General features: G+C 46.6%; 1 protein-coding gene across 1 annotated transcript; it reads left to right on the forward strand.

Annotated features, from left to right (window-relative positions):
• The first annotated feature begins 989 nt into the window (after nt 1–989).
• On the forward strand, nt 990–20,572 carry CXCL12 (C-X-C motif chemokine ligand 12). Its single transcript, XM_062579643.1, has 5 exons — nt 990–1,284; nt 7,181–7,298; nt 10,250–10,336; nt 13,985–14,082; nt 16,168–20,572. Exons 1-5 carry the CDS (start codon nt 1,224–1,226, stop codon nt 16,197–16,199), a joined length of 396 nt encoding a protein of 131 aa, XP_062435627.1. The 5' UTR covers nt 990–1,223; the 3' UTR covers nt 16,200–20,572.
• The last annotated feature ends 890 nt before the right edge of the window (nt 20,573–21,462 follow it).

Consider the following 21,462-nt stretch of genomic DNA (forward strand, 5'->3'; position numbering starts at 1 on the left):
CTCTCAACCTTCATGAGGTTGAAGTTAGCCAGGGTCTAAGCAGGTGCTGCTGCTGTCTTTGGTCACATCATGGGCCGGTCCTTTAAACACTTCCAGAGCCAGGTTTGCCTTACCGAGTCTGCCCCCCTCCGTCCCAGTCTCACTGGAGGGCGCCTGTTTTAAATGCAGCTGAGGGGTCCGAATTCAATCAAAGCCCCGATGTTTATTTAAAGTATTGAATGGCAACAAACAGGGCCCCGTGGGCTTGGACTGCAGACAGCGAGGACATGCTTAAGTCAATTACACTTGACAATGCTGTAATAGCTCAGGGTAAGTGGCACCCCTTGGACCTCCAGGCTCTGCGGCGCTCTGGGGGGTTTCAGCCAAGGTGCCAGGGAGCCCAGTGGCATCTGCAATACAAAGGAGGTGAAATGAGGCAGAAAATGTAGAAGTGGGTTCAGCTAAGGGGAGGGGGGAAGGTGGTGTTTCCAGCCAAGCTCATGGATGCAAAAAGGCAGAGCCTCCCTCCCGCTGTCTCTCCTGCGCTTGCTCTCTCCTCCCCGAAAATCCCCCCCCCCCACACACACACCGAGAAACTTCTGCAAAGGAGCTTCATATGAGGACCCTCAGCTGATGTCCATGGTGACAGTGTAAATCTAGATTGGCGCCCATGAGAGCGAAGGGGATTTTTCCTCCTCCTCCCGGTGTAAATGCTGAGACAACACAGGATTTGTCCCTGCATCTGTCCCAGGTTGGCAGCTCTGGTTCAAGACCAGTGGGGTCGGGGAGCCGAGAAGCGACGGTACTCGGCGTGGTTTGGGGAGAAAGCTTCCTCGTAGGTCTCCCTTTTCCCTTCTCCCCCCCAAGACACTGGGGCTGATGAAGTGACCGTGAACCCGCCTCCCCGCCGCGCGGGGCAGAGGGCAGGTGCCCTGCGTGGGCGCCCGGGGCAGAGCGGGGAGCGCCCGGCCGCCGCCGGGGGGACGCTGCCGGGCTGCCGGAGCGGAGAGAGGAGCCCTCGCTCTTTTTGGTTCCTTTCCAAACATTTTTTAACAGAGGAAGGATGTAATAACATGCCACGGGCAATAAATCACAGGCTGGCTACTCCCCCTGGCTCCCCTCCCCCAGCCCCAGCGATCCCGGCCCCTCTATAGAGGCAGGGGAGGAGGGGACTGCAGCAGAGCGCCGCGGCCGTCCGTCCCCGCCGTCCGTCCGTCCGTCCCCGCGCCGCCAGCCGCCCCAGCATGGACGTGAGAGCCCTGGCGCTGCTCGCCTTCGCCCTGGCGGTTGTCTGCCTCTCGGAGGGTAAGTGAGCGGCGGGGAGCGCGGCGGCGCTGCCCTCCCTGCCTTCTCCGGGGCCGCGGAGCCGGGGCGGGCTGCTAGCGGGAGCGGCAGCCCTGCGGGAATCTCGCCTCCGCCTCCCCCTTCCCCCGCCGTTCGCCCGCTCTCCCGGCTCTGGTTCTTGCTGCGGTTCGTAATCCGTGCGAGTTCCGAGAAATAGCTGTGCCGAGCTGGAAGCAGGCGGGCTCGCTCGCTCGCTCGCTAGCTCATTTTTTTTCCCGAAAGAAGGCTGGTCGAAGCGATGCTCTTCGCCAAACTTGGTCCAGATTGATAGCGGCTGGGGGAAGACTTTCAACAGCTCTCGGTCCGCAGGGAGATGGTTTGGTTGCAAAATATGCATATTGATTTCCCCTAAAAAAAAAAAAAAAAAAAAAAAAGAAAAAAAAGCTACAATAAATGAGAAACAGGCGGTTGTTAGGTTCTTTTGCTGTCCTCTTTCGTGAGCTATCTTGCCCCGATCAGGGCAAAGCTGAGCCAAAGCGGTCGCTCAGCAGGAACGCACCGCTCCGCCCGGCACCTCCTGCGAGGTTTGCGGGTGCACTGGCGAGAGGTCTGGGAAAAAGCGGGGTGGCGGCCGGCGCGGGCTGCCGCTGGCGGCGGCTCCCCTCGCCCGCTCCCCGGCACGGCGCTGCCGAGGCGGCTCCCGGCCGCTCTGCCCTCCGCGCCCGCGGGGGCGGCCGCCCGGCAGTCCCGGGGAGCGCTGCAGGCTGCCGCCCCTGCCGCCGCTCGTGCGGCAGCGGGGAGCCGCGGGGCCCCGCTGGGCGAGGGGCCGGAGGCGGCGCGGGGCAGCCGCGCTCCCCACGCGTGGCCCGGCCGGCGCTGCGGCTGGGCATCTCCCGGCTGCTCTTCTCGGGGAGCCGGCCCGGCCGCTCACCTGCAAGGTGGCTTCGCCTGGCGGGGATTTGCCACCTTTTGTCCGCTCATCGAAAGCTTTGTGCAGGGTAACGAGCGCCCTTTCAGACCTCCGCTCCCGTTTTATTCTGCCATTCTGGTGACCGAAACTTGGGTGTTCCCCACCCGGGGAGGGGAAGGATCCCGCTCCCAGTGCCCCCTTTGTCTAGATTGAGAGATAATTGCCCTTGATAATTTCACCGATTCTTTTCCACAATACTGTCTCAGAAGTAACCTCTTTCCAGGGAAAAGGAACAAAAAGCCAGCACTGAATACGCACCAACCCCGAAAGAGAAGCAGACAACCAAATCTGGCCCGCTGAGGTTTGGCCCTGACACTCACGCTGGTTGAGGCTGAGCAGCTCCCAGAGACCCACAGAATTAAGGCTCTGGGGCGCAGCTTACAGCTGAGGGAGAGAATTCCCGATTCACTTGTAAGGAGGAATAGGTGAGAGCAGGATGCAGAGCGCTCCGGAGGGAGCGCATGCACAGAGCCGCTCCTGACAGCCAACAGTGTCGGAGCAGATCTGGCTTGCACAGCTCCCCATGGCTGCACCATGGGCTGCGTTTGCCTTAGCAGAGAGCAGAGGGAGCCCGAAAAGCCCCTGCAGCCCAGGCTGCGGCAGCCGCTGGCTCCCATGCTCGCTGCCTGTGCAGGGGGCTGAGGGTGGCAATGCAGTCCCCGGGGGCACCCGAGGCAGCTCTCAGCAGCACCTCTCCTGCGAGGAGCGTGGGCTCCCCCGCCTCGCCTGCTGACATTCAAAACGCTGGAGCGGGCGTTTGGCTCCTGCGGGCCAGCGGCCGAGGGCAGGGGTGCACAGAGTGAGGCGGGGAGAGCTGCCTGCAGGCCCCGGCGCCTGCTGGTGCCCTGCGGTGTGGCAGTCGATTTGGCTGTAGGGGCTCCCCAAGCGGAGGGTAGGGGGGTGAGGGGGAAGGGATCCTGCACACTATTCTGCAAAGCCAGACCCCCCTCGCTCCCTCTGTTTCAGGAGCCCTTCCTCTCCTTCCCAGGATCTCCTTCCCCTCCAGGCGGCAGCCAGGCTGCACGAGCACCTCACCCCATGGCTCTGCACACCCATCCGCTGCTGGGGCTCCTCAGCATGGCCTGGGCACCCTGCAAGTCCTGTGCACAGTGTCAGCAGCAGGGCAAATCTGGGGCTGGAGCAAGCAGGCGAAGTGCTGCCAGCCCTAAGGAGGGCTGAAGCCCCGAGCAGGGATGCAGACCCCTGGGCTTGATGGTAATGCAGTGCAGAGGGCTGCTGGGGGGGGGGGGGGGTGTCAGTGGCTCCTCTGCGCCCTGTGATCAGCAGGAACCTCACTTCTGCTTGCCCCCTCTGGCAGTGCTCAGTGAGGGGCTGGGGGGCTGGCAGAGCTGCCTGAACAGGACTACTTAGTGGGCTGCAAGCGACAGGGGGTATTTTTATGGCAGGGTAAGTGGGACAGGGCCTGCCTTCTTCAGTAAGTGAATGGTTTAAAATGGTTGGAGATAAACTAGTGTGTGGAGGGAGACCCCACAGGCTTGCATTGGTAAGAGGCCTTTTTGTCGCTTCTTTGCATGTCATGTAGTGTTCACAGCCCTGCTCCAGATAAGCAGTTGCTGGGCTACCTGTCCTGTAGGGCAGGAGAGCTGCGAGTTCTTCTTAGCTATCCTGGTAAAGCTGTGTCTGTCCATCACAGCTGTACTCACTAGCGAATTGGAGCTGTTCTGCTGTTCTGTCCTAAGTTACCAAACTGTGAGCACTCAGCACCCTCTTCAGATAATGATAAATGCACCTCTTGTTCATGCTCAGCCTGCTTGTCTGGACATAGCTTCCCTCTCTGTTCAAATGTCCAGAGCTTCCCAGCCCACGCAGGTAGTAACTTCATACAGTAACTTTAGAGCTGACAACTCATGTGTTGAGGCAAGACAATTCCCTGCAGGGTGAAACAGGCACTGTACACCCTTGATAAGCTGAGTATCACCTATGGACCCTGCAATGGAGATTTTTGTGAGTGCATTGTCTCTAGTGAGCATTACCCGACAGAAATGGGTGTTCAGAGCAGCAAAACTCAACTTTGAATATGAAAACAGTCAAACTCTTCTAGCCAGGACTGAAAGAAGTGTTTCTTTTTCTTTTTGTCTAAGGAAGTGAGGCTGAAGAAATGACATTGATATCAGAATCTTCTGAGAGTCTCCTGTTTTAACCAAGTGTGTCAGACAGAAAAAGGTCTCAAAGACTTTATGTACCATCAGCTTCATGAAAATAGCAGTTTTCATGTAGCAGTACAAGTAACAGAGAATACTAATGTGTCCTGTGGAGGGAATGTCCTCGGCGGGTGCTCAGTCTTTATCGGACATCGGAGAAGCCATAGAGTACTCACTTTTGCAATGCAAGCCCGTAGAAGAACTGGCTTAATCAGCTCTACTATGCATGGAACAACTTGTTCCAAGTTTCGAAATGAGATTAGGAAGACACATTTATCAGCCTTCAGATGAGACCAGCAATGCCCCCTTCCCAAATATTCCGCTACTTGAGAATAGTAGGGATGCTTGTGTTGGGGAATCCCATGTGCACTTAATCTCCCTGTCAACAGCTCACTGAGAGCGGAGCAAGCCCCAGCTAAGCTCTCAGAGGAGAGCACTAGAGGAGCAGTAGCAGGAGGTGCTAGTGCCCTGTTAATGATGCTCATTGATAGCCGATCTGATGCACATGGTGCCTACTTCCTGGTGCTCTGCTCCTGATCACCAACCACGAAGCACAGAAACACCAAAGGGATTCTTGCGCCAGGAGAGAAGTTGTCACCACACCTCATATGGGGGTGACAGAGGGATGCCAAATGCTGGGACATCCTCTCTTCCTTTCAGTGCTGGGTGTGCTTTGCTGAATGGGGAACAATCTTGGGACTTGCAGACACTCTCCTTGCTCCTGATTTCAAGTGGTATGGGATCAAAACTGCCTTTCTCGATCTCAGACAGGATTGCATTCTAAGATCACAGATCTAAACAGTTCATCCCTTGCACATTGTTTAGGGTGAGGTTTGCTTAACTTACTTTATTAGTACAAGCTTGCAGAGGCACTTCCTCTGCAGCTGTGCTAGGAGTTGTTTAACAGTTGTGTTCAATTTTAGCCTCCTTTTCCTATATAAACCCACTGATCCGTAGTTATCAGGCACAGATTTGCACTAGTGTCTAGTATTACTAGTTATTAGTCTAGTAGCTACTGCCACATTAGCATTAATCAGTATGGTGCAAGTTTGCATGGCTCACAATGAATGATGTGGCAGCCTTGCAGTCCTCCCTCCCCCTATCCTGTATCAGATTTGAGCTTCTCCCTTTTTCTTAACATATAGATGAAATCACTATTTAGAGTGACTGATTGCCATGAAAGCTGAGGGAAAATGCCCTCCGAAGCTGTTAACTTATTGTTCAGATTCTGAGCCTTGGTGTGAATCTGGAGAAACTCTGCTCACATTAATAAATTCCTCTGCATTTGCATATTTGCCAGTAGGATCAGACTCTGGCTCATTGCTTGTAATATGAGGTGCTCAGGGGAAAAAAAGATTTTCCCTCCTGAGGTGAGGGTAACTTCATTGTGTTGCCTGTGGTTGTGTTTGCTAGAGAGAGGCATTGGTAAAAGTGTAATATATGCAGATCAACTGCACTTTGAAAAGCTGTTTTTTTTTCTCACCTTCCTAGACAGCAGCTTGAGGATTCCAAGCCCTCCCCTGCTCTGTATTGCTTCCTCTGCCTTTAAGGGAGTTGGGTCTGGATACTGTAAACGCTCACGTGTAGCTATGTAAGCATGGCTGCAGATTGCCGTACTGTATCCAAAGCCCTGTCAGATATGGATCTGATCATCTACAGCATGAATCAGACCTCTTGGGTTAGGTCCCTTTAGGTCCCTTTCTATGAATTTAATTGCCCTCAGAGGCTGAAAGCTGCTCCAGTGGGAAATGGTTTGAAATCTTAGGCAGCTCTTTCTAGACTTCGAGACATGGCTTTTCTGTGTTCCAGTGTGCATGGAGCTTTGAAGCTTCTCCACAGAGTAAGGATTCGTTTTATGTACGTTGGTTATTGGTAATTCAGTCCTTACATGGAGGAATCAGGCAGAGGAAGGACTGCATCAGATGCTGTGACGAGAGCCAGGCTCCTTTTCTCAGTGCTGCATGTAGATACGTTGCTGCTTTTTAACCTAGGGAGCTAAATTTAATCCAGTCCCCAATGATGCTAGTGATAAGATTTTCATCCAGTCTGGTGGTCCCTGATTAGTTTGTGGAGAGCGCACTGCCTGATAACTGTCTCCTTGAATTGCTGTTACTTTGCCATAGACTGAGAGTTCAAAAGACTCCAAATCTCTTCTTTAAAACCACTGTGATCTTGCATTGCTGAGTTACACCTCCTTGTGCGAATAGCTCCACTGATGTAAAAGGTTGGCTATAGTGGGAAAGGTCAGCTGCTGGGCCCTGGGAAAGCCTGAAAGACTCGGGGCTTTTCTGTAGCCAGTAAGTCCCCGGTGAAAAGCCTGCACCTGAGCCGAGCTGTTTTGATCTATACACTTTGGAATTCATTGCTTTCTTCTGGCTACCTTCTAATTTGGCCTCGGGTCAAAATCATTTGGCAAGAACAACACTGAGGACAAGTGGCCCCTCTTTTGGCCTTTATCTTGTCTAATTACCAGGAGCATCCCTGTACAATGGAGTGACTCCTTACTATAATCTCTTCTTCTTTTCTTGTCTCCTGTTTCTCTCTCCTTTCTTTTGTCTTCCAAAATCCCACGCACCAGGATTAAAAGGTTGGGCACTGGGGCAAGAGGATCCTTCTGTGAGCTGTGGACAAATGCTGTTCCAAAGCAACAACTTTTCTATTGCTTTTTTTCACCTGCATATCTGGGGGACTAGAGAAGAGTTTCTGTTAGCCTGGTCTGTGTATTGGTGCTGCTCACAGGGAGTAAGATAGAGTAATGTGTCCTTTCTCTCACTGTGTCCCACAGAGAAACCCGTCAGCCTGACTTACCGATGTCCCTGTCGATTCTATGAGAGCAACGTGGCAAGAGCCAACATTAAGCACCTCAAAATCCTCTCCACACCCAACTGCTCCCTTCAGATTGTGTAAGTCTCTTAAATCTTTTCAGCTGGGTGCGAATGTTAGCATCGCGGAGCTGGTTGCTGCTTCATGGGTTATCTCTTCTCACTGCTACAGCTAGGTCTCTGTCCCGTGCCGTGATTTCCACTTCATGAGCCAGATGCAGCTAGACTCTGCTTTACCCCACACAAAGGAGCCCAGCTAGATGTTTCTAGCTGTATTTTGCCTCTGTGATTATGTGACCTATGTGCTGTTTTGCTCACTGATTTTCAGGAAGAATTGAGTTGTTAGGTTGTTTTTTTTTTGTGTGTGTGTGTGGTTTAGGGAAACCTTTTTGATTCATTTGTATGTGGGTGACCTCCTTTCTCATAAAATTCAAAATCTTCAGGGAAAAAAAATAGTATTCATCTTTTCACTATGGGGAAGCTGCAGTACTATCAACTCTTGTTGACCTCCATGAGGGGATCTTAGTGACTACATTGGGTGTCTGTGCAGTGCTCCCATCACTAATTCTGTCTTGTATTTGTTGAGATCTTCCAGTTCCAATATAAATGCTGTAAAAATCTATCCTTTGTCATCCAAAACATTTCTGCATTTGGAAAGCTGATGTGGTTTCATGAGATTTCTCAGGAATGTGTAGTTATTGATGTGCACATATCCATTCATGAACAAGTGTTTATTTATATGGATTCTTTTTTAAACCACTGTGGATAGATCACACACGTATTCTCATGAGCACCTCTGCCTTCGAATTTGGTGGAGGATGGTGAGAAACAATGTAAGCTCCAGCTGAGAAATAATTTCTTTTAGCAAAAATGGCAAAACCAGCTGTGATTAGCTCTGGTCTCTACCTACATGTTCTGGAGGCAAGCATCCAAAAGGCAAAGAGTGTATGGATTTGTGCTCTTCTGGGACTGTCAATGGATGTCATAAGAGTCCCAGTGCTAAGGCTTTGTAGATTTGGAATTATCTGGAGTATTTTCAAGAAAATGTCAGGCATTTAAGATGGGATACAGTGTGCATTTTTCTCTTGATTAATGTGGGATTACAGTCATTAGGGATGGATAAGATCATGAAATACAGAAACAGAAACAACCCATGTTCTCACCCGTTCCTGATCCACATATTCCTGCAATGTGATTTAATGATACCCAGAACATATGGACCTATAGTTCACCATTATTTTGTTATTTAAAAAAGACAGGTATCTAAAACAAAAACTTATCTCCAGATGCCTGTGAGATGTCACAAGTTGGAACTAGGTCTTTATAAAAACAGAAGTTGAAATGAACTCAAAACTAACATACGAGTGTCTCATCTTGGTGGTTTTAGCCACACTCTGAATTCAATGGGTATGCATTATATACTGAAGGCGAGAGTAACTTAAAAGCTACTGGAAGTATTCACCATTTTCAGGAACAGAGAATCTCACTGAAACCATACAGATTCAAGGAAAGATCTTGCAGTTTTTGCTCAAGTATATTTTCCTTTATAGTTGAGGGGAATTTTACCTGAACAAAAAGCCTAAGAACAGACCTTCGTTGTCAATTCTATGGGGAGTCATCTCTCCGAATCCAGAAATCTCCTTTGCGGATGTCTGCTTCTACCAAGCCCATCCTAAATTTCCTGGTTTCAATGCAGGGAAATAGGCATTTTTAGCATGCAGTTAATTGCATTCTAAAGCAGACATGAACACTCCTTACAAATGTCTAGTTCTCTCTAGTGACTGTAAAAGGAGCATGGGTTGACTGGCTCAGAAATAAATATCTACAAAACCTGCATCTTAATGTTAGGTGAGAGGAGTTCCACTGCAGGTGGCTGGAGGGTGCTTACAAGTGCTTTCAGTTCTGTACTCTGTATGGCCAGCTTAATAGTTCTCAGGTATTGCTAACATCAGCAAATGCATTCTCACTTTTTGTTGGCATCACTTCACTGGAAATACTCTAGATTGGCACTGCTGTCAGGGAAATATGACTTAGACTCATTCATTACTTTACTGGCATAGGGCTTGGAGTCTGGATCATCATCGTGTTTATATTACAACTATACTGTTGCATAACTTCTGACCAAGGAGCCTTTTTGACCTGTTACTCCATATTTTTGTACTCTGCAGATTTCTTTTTGTAAAATAGGAACATATGGCTCGCATCCAACAAAGTACTTAAGCGAGTGCTGAACTTACTCCTATGGACATTTCCATGAAATTGCTGTTCTTGGTATTTTGGCATGGCAGGCTACTTAAGGGGAAGTTTTTAAGCATCCAAGGAAGAGGCAGTGTGCTTAGGGAGAAGTGAGAAATCACAGCACTTTTAAGAAGTCCTGAGATCCCTGAAGGGTGAGACCACTGACATCAGCAAAGAGCTATTTGTTCTGCTTCTGTCCGAGACATGTAGATGACCCAAACCTTGGGCTGTCAGAGGGATTTTGCTTCAGATAGATGTCTGGATATTTTCTTTGCAACATATTCAAATTAGCTAAAATTTTTGGTTTGGAAAGTACAGCTTGAACATTCAGGAAAAAGGAGAAACCTCACAAGAGGTTTCTGCTTTTGTTTACAGGACTGATTGTAAATAAGAGGGAAAACTTGCCTCTGGCACTATGGTACTTCCAACTCTCTTCCTGCCTGCAATCTACAGAACTAGTAGGTGTAAGCTGGAAAACTCAGATTCAAGTTCTTTGTCTCTTCACCCCAAGCATCCCAGCACAGATCCTCGGCATCAGAGAGCATCAGAGGGGACAAACTGCATCAGTCTTTCAAATCTGGGAAGATTAGTGTTAGGTCTCTTGAGGACAGGAAGGCTATCTCAGCATCTTCGTGGTTTATCTGAGAGCAGCACCAGCATCCAGGGAAATCAGACACAGCACCGTTGTCCACAATAGAATTGCACCTAGCAAACATGTGTGCCAAGTAAAGCTCGGGGTTGTTGGGTGAGGAGTGTTGCACACTTGACTTACTCTAACTCTTCTCCTTTGGCAGTGCAAGGCTCAAGAACAACAGCAAGCAAGTGTGCATTGATCCCAAGTTAAAGTGGATCCAGGAATATCTGGAGAAAGCTTTAAACAAGTAAGGAAAGAGACAAATGGACTTAACAGCTAACACATCCTGAATTATTAAAGGGTAGAACATTAAGGGCTGGCTTTAACCATGTGGACAAATACTCATGGAATCAGATATTGATTTGAAGATGGGCTTGGAGTTGACCTAGTCTGTATTAAAATATCAGCTTCTACTATATCCTCAATGTTTAAGAGTTTTGCCAGGATTTGAGGCAAAAGCTGTCCTAATGAATCTGTTATGGGGTCCCCAACTCATCCTCTTCTTAAAAGAGCTGTTCTCCCAAGGAAAATGCTTCCGTTATGCTCCCTTTTCCCCAAGCTAAACCACAATTACTTCAAAATTTATATTGTTCCAGTTTCTTTGGAGCCCCTTCTCCATGTTACACTGGGAGTCTGTTTGCACAGGTAGTGAAGGCCTAGTGGGTCTTAACAGTAAAAAATTGTTTCTCTGCTGACTAGTGTGGAGTGCTATTAATATCTGCCAAAGCAAGATGCACTGCCATGAATCAGGCTCTCCCACAAGGCTAGAGGAAAACCGGTTGGGCAAATAGAGAGGCTTTTTTCATATATTTTTCTCTCTCTTAGCAGCTATTCATGGCTGTCCTGAGATGGACCCAGCCTCTCTCAGTTGAATTTTATTGTTAGCAAAGATCAGCATGCGCTGATCTTATGTGCTGAGCTGGTGGGGAGGGCTCTAGCCTTCTTGGCTGGAAGATGAGACAAGTACTGGGGCAAAGCCATTCGTTGACTGCCCAGGACTCTCATCTTGGGTTGATCCAGCAGTGGCATTTTAACCAGAGAGCCCACCTGTGCACTCAGAATCCCTCCTGCCTTTGCCACCACATTCCCGTCCCTCAGTAACCGTGCTGAACCTTACCCCTGCTGCCTCTGTTTGTGGAGTAAAGGCAGGGTTGGAATCACTTGCAGGAGCAATGAGGAATTTCTTGGAGAAATGCAGGGAAGAGTATGGCCTTAGGTCAGATGTGAAGCAGTGCAGGTAGCTGAATGCCTTCCACTGTGGGCAGAGGGGTACAGGGAAAAAAAGAGTCTTTTTCTCCCTCTGGTTTTACAATAAGCAAGGGGAGAAATGCTACTGGGGCGAAGAGATCCCTCCCTGTGCCCCTTTTGGGACTATGCTGGGGCTACAAGTGAGGAGGGAGAGGGAAGGAAACCACCTAACAAGCTGACTTCGATTCCAACCCTGCCAGCTCTTCCCATCACATCTGATGCTCAGTGCCTTCCTTGCTGCCAGCATTCAGCCCTGTTGTCCTTTGGGCCAATTTTCTACAGAGATGATCAGCTCAATGTGGCCAGGATGATTTTGGATTTAGGCACAATTGAACCTAAGAGCAGGATGTGGTCCATGCTGATGATCCTAGGGCTTTGGGATACTTTGTTTCCCAGCCTGGGAAAATTGCCAAGCCCATGCCTAAGTTTCTGCTCACCATCAGCCCCAGTGAACTATAGGTGGTGATAATCAGACTCGAAACTTAGGAGGTCCTTAAGAAATCTGCAGGGTTGGGTAAATGTGATTATGTGTTCAGATCCTGTCTGCCTAACTTAGGGGATCAACCCAGCCAGGACACATTCTGCTCTCATTTTCTCTGGTGAAGATGTGGGGCCAGCTCTATTGAAAAGAGTGAGCCTGCACCTGATCTCCAGCCAGATTCCGGCTTTTGTTTACCTAACTATAACTCAGAAGCCATTCTGTTAATGCAGTGGGTTTCATCCAGGTTTGTACTGGGTAACAGAAGAGAATTTGGCCCAAACTCTATTAAATAAGAAGACAAAAAGCATACATCTCCATCATCTAATCCTGTAATCATGGCATTATTCTCATTTTTCCAACCAGTAATGCTAGCACCAGTGGCATTTTCATGTGTCATAGACAGTCAGGGCTCTGTCTATAGCATTTGGACAAGGCATGTTTTTCATATATTTTAGTGCACAGCTTTGACTTCTTCAATGAAATGTACTTTGGAATATATTTATAGTGCATCAAACAATTCATATATTTGAATTGGAGCCATATGAATGTTGGTAGTTTAGAATACCGATATCCCTCTAAACTACTAACAGCTTGTAAAATAAATCTATATAGATCTATAAATGTTAATGTAGCTATCAATTTCAATCAGCCATATATTATATTTTTTCACTTGTATTGAAATTGTATGAAATGTGACATTACCCTATATGCACTAGCAATAAAATGGCTAATTGTTTCATGTTATGAAAACCCAATTGTACATGGGAATTTATTTTTCTGGAATAAAATTAATACGTTTTGTAGAAAGGGCTCTTGTAATTGCTTAAGTAAAACCCAGTGTCAAGATATCCTAATTTATATCAATGTTTGAATGAGAGGGTATCTTTTGTGTTATTATCTGCAGCTATGGACAGGAAAAGTTCATAGAATGTAGTAGTCCAATACAGCCGACCATGAAAGTGAAGATGATTTTACTAAGAATTATTTTACTCACTAATTCTGCATTTATTATTGCTTTATATTCATCACATTTCCATGTAATATACACACTTGCAAGACATCAGTAAAATACATTCAGGCTGTCAGGAATCCAAATTCCTTAACTGGCTTTAAAAATCATTGTGCAACTGCTGTGGCCAACATCATTCAACACTCATCTATTTTATAGACAAGGGGCAAATCAACCCTTTCTTGAAATTGCTAACAAATCCTTTACCACTTTCAAGCAATCCCAATCATCATTTAAAGTCCAGCCTTGACTGCCTTTCCCTTCTCCCTTCACACAAGGATTTGCAAAATTGGACCCCTGTGGAGTTAACAGAGACAAAAGTAAACAGAGATCAGAGAATGATTCTTGCTTGTCCATTGTCACATTAACATAGTCACAACTCTAAACTTCCCCTCAGCCCAAGATGTTGGAATCCATTAAGCTCAGTTGTTACTTCTGGCACAGACAAGAGAGTTGATGGATCTGGAGAAGATAACACAGTCAAACAGGAAAAAGCTTTTCCCTGAGCCCTCTGGGACAGAGGAAAGGAAACTCCCAACTTCCAGTGGCTGGCTGCAGCCAAGGTTTGCTGCTGCCTTCATCTGTAGTGCCTGTAAATCCAGGAGTGGCAGCACTTCTGTAGTTATTGACCTGATTTGTGAATAAGAGTTGAATTACAAAACACTAAAAAACAGTCAGCCAGTACTCCAGCAAGCATGAATGCCTTGCATGGTGGGGCACAATGTGGGCAGCATCTTCATGGCCTCATTTTAAGGCTCCAAATGCCCACATCTGATAGAATAATTGTAGGCTCTTGTTGATATCAGAGTGAATGGTGGGTGGGAAGCCAGAAGTCCAGCTCCCCTCTGTTTTTGTTTTACCTCAGTGGACACCACATAGGTGGTGAGGCTCCTGGCTTGCAGATTTTGGCAGGCATTTGGGAAGCCTAAGTATTTGGGGAAAAAGAGTTGTTCTGGACTCAGAATGTGCAAGTGGACTGTCACCAGGACACTTTCATTTGCTCAGTGTCCCTCTGAGGCAGGGGGTGGCTGAATGGGGATGTTATCTTCATTAGTGCCCTGCTAGAGAGGTTTGAAAGGACCATAGAATAAATGTGAATAAGACCTTTGTATATGGATAATTTATGGCAGTCTCTTTGTATTTTTCTTTTAATTTAGACCACGTCATCGCACTCATAAAAAAAAGCAACAGAAGAAACGGGGCCTACTCTGCCCTTCCCGTGCAACACCACAAAAGTCTCCAGGGAGAAAGAATGGTAGGAGGCACTAGCTTCTGAGCTGGGAGAACCCAGGTTGAATTTCCTGTTCTTCCACAGACACATTTGGTGTGACCTTGGGCAGATCTCTTAGCCTGTCTTGGCCTCCATTTTCCCCTGTGTTTGCTGAGGATAACAACAGTACCCTCCCTCCAAAGAGTTATTATGAAGACAAACTTCTCGAAGCAGGGAGAAAGTTCAGTCACAACAGAGGTGGGGGTGAAGGAGACAGAACATCTTTAAACCTCAGTGCAAATCTGGAGTGTTGATTTCAGTTTTGTTTCACCAGGGATGGATTTAGCCCAGTCACTGTAATATGGAGGTGACTGTGAACCTTGAAGTGGCCACACTATAATGGCACTGCGTATTTAAATTCTCTAAGAGATGCAAGGAGTGCAGCAAAAAGTCTGAGTGTTTCTCAGTAGGCTGACAATGATAAGTAGAGCACAGCCTGTTGATTCCTGTCCAATCTGTACCCCTTGATTTCCTCCACATGGAGACCAGGGCATGGAGGGGGCTGGTAAAAGGCACATTTGGGATAGTCTGTTTTATCCACTTCTAATTTCCCAGATGTATCTGAACACTTCTCCCATGCTTTGTATTTTCAACAGTGTCTGGGCAGGGGCTGCTTCATTCTTGCAGTCTTCTTTATAAGTATGTTGGCTAAAGTCTGTCATTCTGTTTTACAACTGAGGAAACAGAACCCAAAGAGGCCAAAATAGCCCTGAAGTAAAGCCAAAGTTAAAAGTAGGGTAAAGATTTGGTAGCCCTCTGTCTCTTCGAAGAGGAGAATTTTGCTCATGTTTAGTCATGCCTCTATTTTTGGATGAGTTGTCTGAGGCTACCCACATGGAGAATAGCCATAGCTGTCTCTGTCTCTGGTTGTACAGTCTAACTGACCCAGTAGACATTGAAAGGGATATGTGTTCTGATCCTGTAGGCTAACAAGGCGTGCTGAGGCATCAGGGTTTTCAAACACCTGGTGTTTACTGTCTTACAGTTGTAATTTAGCGTTAGTGATTCCATGTAAGTCATAAAAGGCTGATCATAAAAGGCTCCTTATTCTGGAGCAGGAATAAGGGTCACTTCAGACAAAATCTGGGGGCCATCAATACAAAGTGACCGTAGGCTGGCTCCTTGTTCTGAGTGAACCCTGTACACATCTGCACCCACGATACACTTACACTGCTCTTCCTGGGTACCATGCTTACACTGAACATGGGAGACCCAGCTTGTCTGCCTCCTATCCTAAGCTCCCTATCTCTGCACTTGTGCCTCACGCACTTACTGTGCAGCACATGGCTGCTCACCCTCCCTGTGACCTCCATCTTCCATGGGCAGCTGGCCATCGTGAGCTGTGATCTGCTGACCAGCTGTTCTTGGTATGTGAGTGTGCAGAGCAGGAGAGAAGAGCTAGGAGGTGATGGGTATGGTTCCTGGCTGACAGCACATTCAGAGGGGACTCTGCTCTCCAGCCATCCCATCATGTGAGCTGAATGCCAGCTAAGCAGAGCTTGGGCTGTGCTTCATGTCTGCAGAGAGACCTGGGGACCCTTACATACCTCTGTGGAGCACAGGGATTGGGTGCTGCAGTCCATGTTCTCCAGCAGAGCTGGAGGGTGGGGGGTGGGAGGTGGGAAAGGAGTATCCCTGGGGCAGAAGATGGCATTCCCAGTGCCACTCATTCCACTCCTGAGGCTGCTCAGGTATGTTTTAATCCCTCTTTTTTCCTACTGTTTTTTTGCTGAGTCTTTTTGCCCACTGATATTTCACTGCACTGGCTTTCAAGCCCAGAATAAGCTTCCCAGCTAGCCTTTCTCCTATGTTAGCTTTGAACACTTTACTAACTATAATCAGCACAACCTGCCAAAAATAACCCCAATTGCTGGGTTTGCCCTGCTGGGTCACAATAGCTCCTTGAGGAGAACTTCTCCCAACTGTTTGGAACATACTGGCTGGAGGGGCTGTGAAAGAAATGCCTCTGGGTTAGTCCAGGCACAAACTTGCTGTTTGACTAGGCCTGATAACAAAGGTTTTTCAACTGAAATAACCTAAATAGTATTTCACTCTGTTCTTCATCAACAGGAGGTTCAAGATGTAAGAGGCAAGCATTGTAAGCCGTCTACAGGATTTCTTACTGTAGGACCCAGAGAGCAGATAACCAGTATTAGGGAATGAATTCATTTCACAGTTATCATGCAACACAAAAGCAACGCTTCATGCATTTCCAAGCTTTTTTCTTCTTCTTTTTTTTTTTTTTTTTTTTTTTTTTTTGCACAAATGGGCTTGCTTTCACAGTGCTATTTTCGTGTAGTAAGATGTATTTGTTTTGAGAAAAATATCTTTTTATGCAGGTTGGTTTATTACCTTGCACTGAGGGCAAATATGAATTTATACTAACTCTATGTTATTATATAACATTTTGTTTCATTTGCTATGTAGAGGTTCTGCTTTATTTAACTTTCTTTTGGTTCATGCAAGTCTCCTGGAGGTTTAAACCTAGAAGGACATGAACTGTACAGTGCAATGATGTTGTGCAAGAAGTGGTGGAGCTCCTTGCCCCCAAAAATCAGTGAGGCCAGGAACATAGGAAAGCTCTAAAAAGCATCAGACATCGATAAAAGTGAACAGCATTATCATGGGTAGTGATTATAGGTATTTTGACTAAGGGATGAAACTGAAAGCTACAGGGCTAAAGCCATGGGCAGTTGGGTCAATACATATCTGCTATAGCAAGGTGCTGGTACATTGGTTTGTAGCAGCTGAGTGTGTTAGGAGTCACAATACTGATCTGATGTCACCTGGAGTTTTCCTATGTTCCTGTGTTTCTGATGATAAGTTTTGGCACAAAAAAATAATGTTTTTTAAAGATCTAACCATGTGATCATGTTGGAAATTGCTGGAGCAGTCAGAGATGCTGCCATGCACCAGGTGTCTGTTATCACCCATCTGCAGGAGGTAGTTTCAGCTAGCCTGGCTGGCTTTGCACCAACGTAAGATGGGGGTGCATTGACATGACCCTTCATCAGCAATGCTGTAGCCTGTTACCAAACAGTCACAAGTATGTGAGGGCAGTAACATCTTTGATTGCTCTGGATATATCCAAAAGAGGATGTCTGGCCATATCTTTGGAGAAAAGAGATATCTGGGGCAAGAGAGAAAATAGTAAGAATCAGCTCGTTTTGCCCAAAAAAGTGGTATTTTTTAGGTGTGGAAATGAAGGCAAACAGTCACTGTTCACCAGCAGAGATGGTTCTGTTTTCTTGTGAAACAAATATGTCTTCTAGAGTTTCCCATGCAAAGTACACCCAGGGAGAAGCACCACCACTTCTTTCACCAACCCCCTCTGTCAGCCAGAAATTGCTTTCTGTCAATTCTTACCTGTATAAACAAATGTCTTTGCTGTATAACCTATGGAAAAAGACACCTGAAATACTGCAATAATCATGTTATGCTGTGCAGTGAGATCTGGGGGAAGCACACATTGAGCTTTATGCGGCACAGTACTTATATTTGTATGTATCTGCATTTGTGTTTATTGTAAAACAACTGTAGCTGTCTAACATTGTATGTTTTTGTTGGGTGGGTTGCTTGAAAAGGAATCTTCCCTCTTATCTGCAGCATGTGTCAGGAACACTGAAAAGGATGTTTCACTAATCACTCCCTTTTGTGGCAGGCATCTTTAATGCCAAAGAGCTGCTTTGGCTAGACAGGGACTGCCTTATTTTCCATGTGGATTCAGGTAACAATCTTGTAAGTATTTTCCTGTCTGCAAAAGGGTGCTATTACAGAGACCGCTTCAGCTGGGACCACATTGCCTCATTTGCTTTTAAGTAGAAACCAAGTATCGTGCCTAAAATTTGTGGGTGTGAGTTTGTCTTTTCCTCTATTGTTATCGTTACCAAGCTGGTGCTTTAAGTGTCATTTTATCTCTGTTTTGAAAGGTCTAGTACCACTGTTCCTGGGGAGAATTTGACTGTTGATTTCAGTGGGAGTAGGATCAGAACATCTGCTATAGGAGTAAAGGCAGAAAGAACTTGTATAAGAAAACCAGACTCTTTTCTATCTTCCCTGGACTGCACTTTATATCCTAGGGTTCATCTCCTATCCTCACACGAGCATCTGCAACTGCTAATGGTTTGCCAAGAGACTGACATGTGAGTGTGGAAGCCAAAAATGACTTTGGGGAAAGATGGAAGAATTTTGGTTCTGATACAGATGTGAAGCTTGTCTTTCTCACACCCGGAAGGGGCATTCTTCACATGTGCTTGCCATCCAGCAACAGCTCAATGTCTGATCTGTTCCTATTGGAGTCAATGGAGAATTAAATAATCCTCTGTTTTTGATTCATCAGCATACCTTGCTGATGATAGGGGACATGGAGATTTCATTTGTAGGGCTTTCCTAGCCCTAGACTGGCTTTCCCTTAAAAGCAGCAGTGAAGAAGAGAAATCACCAGTTCAGGCTTACTATCTGAACAGCCCACAGTAGAGGGTATGATATTTGGGCACTCAAGCAAGATTCTGCATTTGAGCGTATGCCTGGCTATCTCTTGTCTTTCCACTCCTTACTAAGGTCTCAAATTTATTATATTTCAGACCTCAGTACTACAATGGCCTGATGGGGTGGTAAATGTGGTTGCAGAGCCTTGACAGCCTTCTGCTCCAGTCCCCACTAACAGGAAGTGCACTGGGATCAGCAACAGCAGGGAATAGTGTCTGGGCACATCCCCGCGTTGCAGCCTGAGTCACTGAGATGGGCAGAGCTGGAGCACCCTGGCCAGACCCCTGACTCTCAGCTCTAGGCAGTATGTAGGTGGTGTAGGTACTGCAGGAAGATGCCTAACTTCCTCTTCTAGGGGCAGATTAGTGGGCATTTCAGGAGCAAACTGTGCTAATAGAATGGCATTTGTTGCCGTGAGAAATGCTTAAGTCCCTGAAGGGAGGAAAAGGACTCCCTGCATGGCTAAGAAGCATTAACAGACAGGAGACGATTGCGTGCCTTATTGGCCTTCTGTCTCTGGCATTTCTTGGGAATCCCATGGTGTGGCCTGGCCCCTGAGACTCCAGTGCTGCTGAAGATTTGTTGCACACGCCGCTAAGACCCCTCAGTGAGTGGGGCTGCTCCTGGGGGCTGATTCCACTTCCTTTCTTTGCCTGGAGCACAGTTCCCCTGGAGCAAGCCTAAGTACAATGTGAATGCAGGGGTGGAGCAGGCCTGGCCAGGAGTCACTGAAGACTTACCTAAGTGAGAACCTGCTAAAAGCTCTCTCTTGCTTTCATCCAAGCTATAACCTTGAGAGGGAAGCTTTGCTTTCTGCCTAATGTGATTTGCTGAGAACCATTGAATCGAGAAGAGCAGCCGTGCTCTTCACACTAGAGAAATCAGTCACTAGGCTGCTTCAAGCTTCTTGCGCTATTCTATGCATTAAGCTCTATTCCTCACATGCATGCCGTAGTCTTAACAGGTTTTGAGGCAGCACCAACAGAAGCCTGCTTGGGAGAGCACTAGATTTTCCTTTCTGCTTTTAACTGTGGACCAAAGAGCAAATCAGGGAAAGGAAGGATGGGGAGATAGGAGTGATGTAAGGGCCAGAAGAGGTAACACTGAACCAGCACTGAAAGAATAGATTCCATAAATGAGAAGTAGTCACGTGTGCTGTTTTCTGAACTGCAGCTGTTTAATCCTAAGGTGGTGATTGTTGTTTGTTTGTTTATTTGTTTGTTTTAAAGAAGAATCGATGGTATTTATTACTATGCCAAAATGTTTTTATTTATACTAGCTTTACACTTGTATATATGAATATCTTATCTGAATTCTGCCTGTGGAAGGATGAAGATGACTTTTTGATGTGTTTTTAACTAAGGTGTTTGATCATAGGTGACTGTTCATTAGTCTTTTGCAATGAGGGCTATATTCCACATTAAATGCACACATCTTACTGAAAATGAAGTTCCTGTAGAAGTTTTTGTTGCTATTTTTCCATTGTCATACTCTAGAGGATCCTTTTTTTCTCTGGCAACTTGTTTTGAGTGATGCAATTATAGTAACAAGGGGCTTCGGAGAACTCTTTACCTAAAGTCTGGATTTTTTCTCTACTAACTCTCTACTCTTGGCTACACCAAGCCAAATCTTGCCCACAAACATGAAGCTCTGATGGCTACCGAGAAGAAAGTATTTATCGTGATGAAAGGGCTGCATGAACCTCCCATCTTCCACTCCTAAAGAACTCAGTGTTGTCAGAATGTGGTGTATACTGTATTTTATATTTTTATTAAGTAAAAAGAAATATCTTCCCAAATAATGTGAAAAAAAGCTTTTGTATTTGTTTTTCTGTAAGGCAGCTTTTATGGAGGAGTTATATTATGCTTTTGAAATTACTTCTTTGATAGAATATTTTGCAAATAAACACATTTATATTGTTGTAATTTCTCTGGTAAATGTGTATGCACTTAAAATTTTCTTAATAAAAATGTCTATCTAAATCAAATGGTTACTTATTTCTAACGTTTTTTTCCTCACATACAAACAGCTAAATACTTCCCATTCGAAGACCACGCAGATGTAGTTTTAAGCATCCAGTTTCAGTGCCGTTTAACTGTGTAGCCCCTTCAGCTCAGACTCTCTGCAAAGAACCTATGGCAAAGTTTCCACTGCATTTGGCAGGGAGCAATGGCCTGGTAGGCTGAAATCTAATGTCTCCTGTGGTACCTCCACGGGAACAACATGCCATCATTAGCCAACCTCTGAGCTGGGGAAGGAATGAGGGTTTCTCCAAAGAGCCCATGCTTGGGCTGATGATGTCAGTGGGAAATTGCTGTGAATTTCAAATGCATCAGCTGAAACCTGATTTTGTCAGTGCTCCCTCTCCCCCCAGCTGAGTCCCTGTGTCAAGGGCAAAACCTTTCCCCAGGTTTCCCCTGCTCCCTCTGCAGCTACCTGCTCCAGCATGCTGTCCCTTGGTTGGTTGACTGCAGCCCAGGTGAACCCCAGCCCCATGTACAGCTCTGGACAGAGCAAAGGCTAGGGGTAAATAAGCATCTCCCAGTGGAGTGAATTGGTGCATGAACCTTTCTATTCAGTAAATGTTATGTGGCCAAATTGACACAAGGCAAGAAAGACATGCAGAAAAAGGAAGCTCAAAAGACTGAGATCTCTGCAAATCCAGCAGTGATTGAGTAAGTGATTATGAAAAACTGAGCGGGTAATTGTGCATGCAGATGGTCAGTGAGAGATTCCCAAGCCACTGGGAAAGGCATTAGGAGTACTTAGCTACAAAATTACAAACTTACACCTTGTTTTTAAGGAAAGGCCCCATGTTCTGTGGAGCACTTCACTGTGTCTTTCATTGGTTCTTTTTTTCTTAAATGTGGAAGTTTT

Source organism: Rhea pennata, chromosome 7 (genome assembly GCF_028389875.1).
Source record: "Rhea pennata isolate bPtePen1 chromosome 7, bPtePen1.pri, whole genome shotgun sequence".
In the NCBI taxonomy this organism is placed as follows: Eukaryota; Metazoa; Chordata; class Aves; order Rheiformes; family Rheidae; genus Rhea; species Rhea pennata.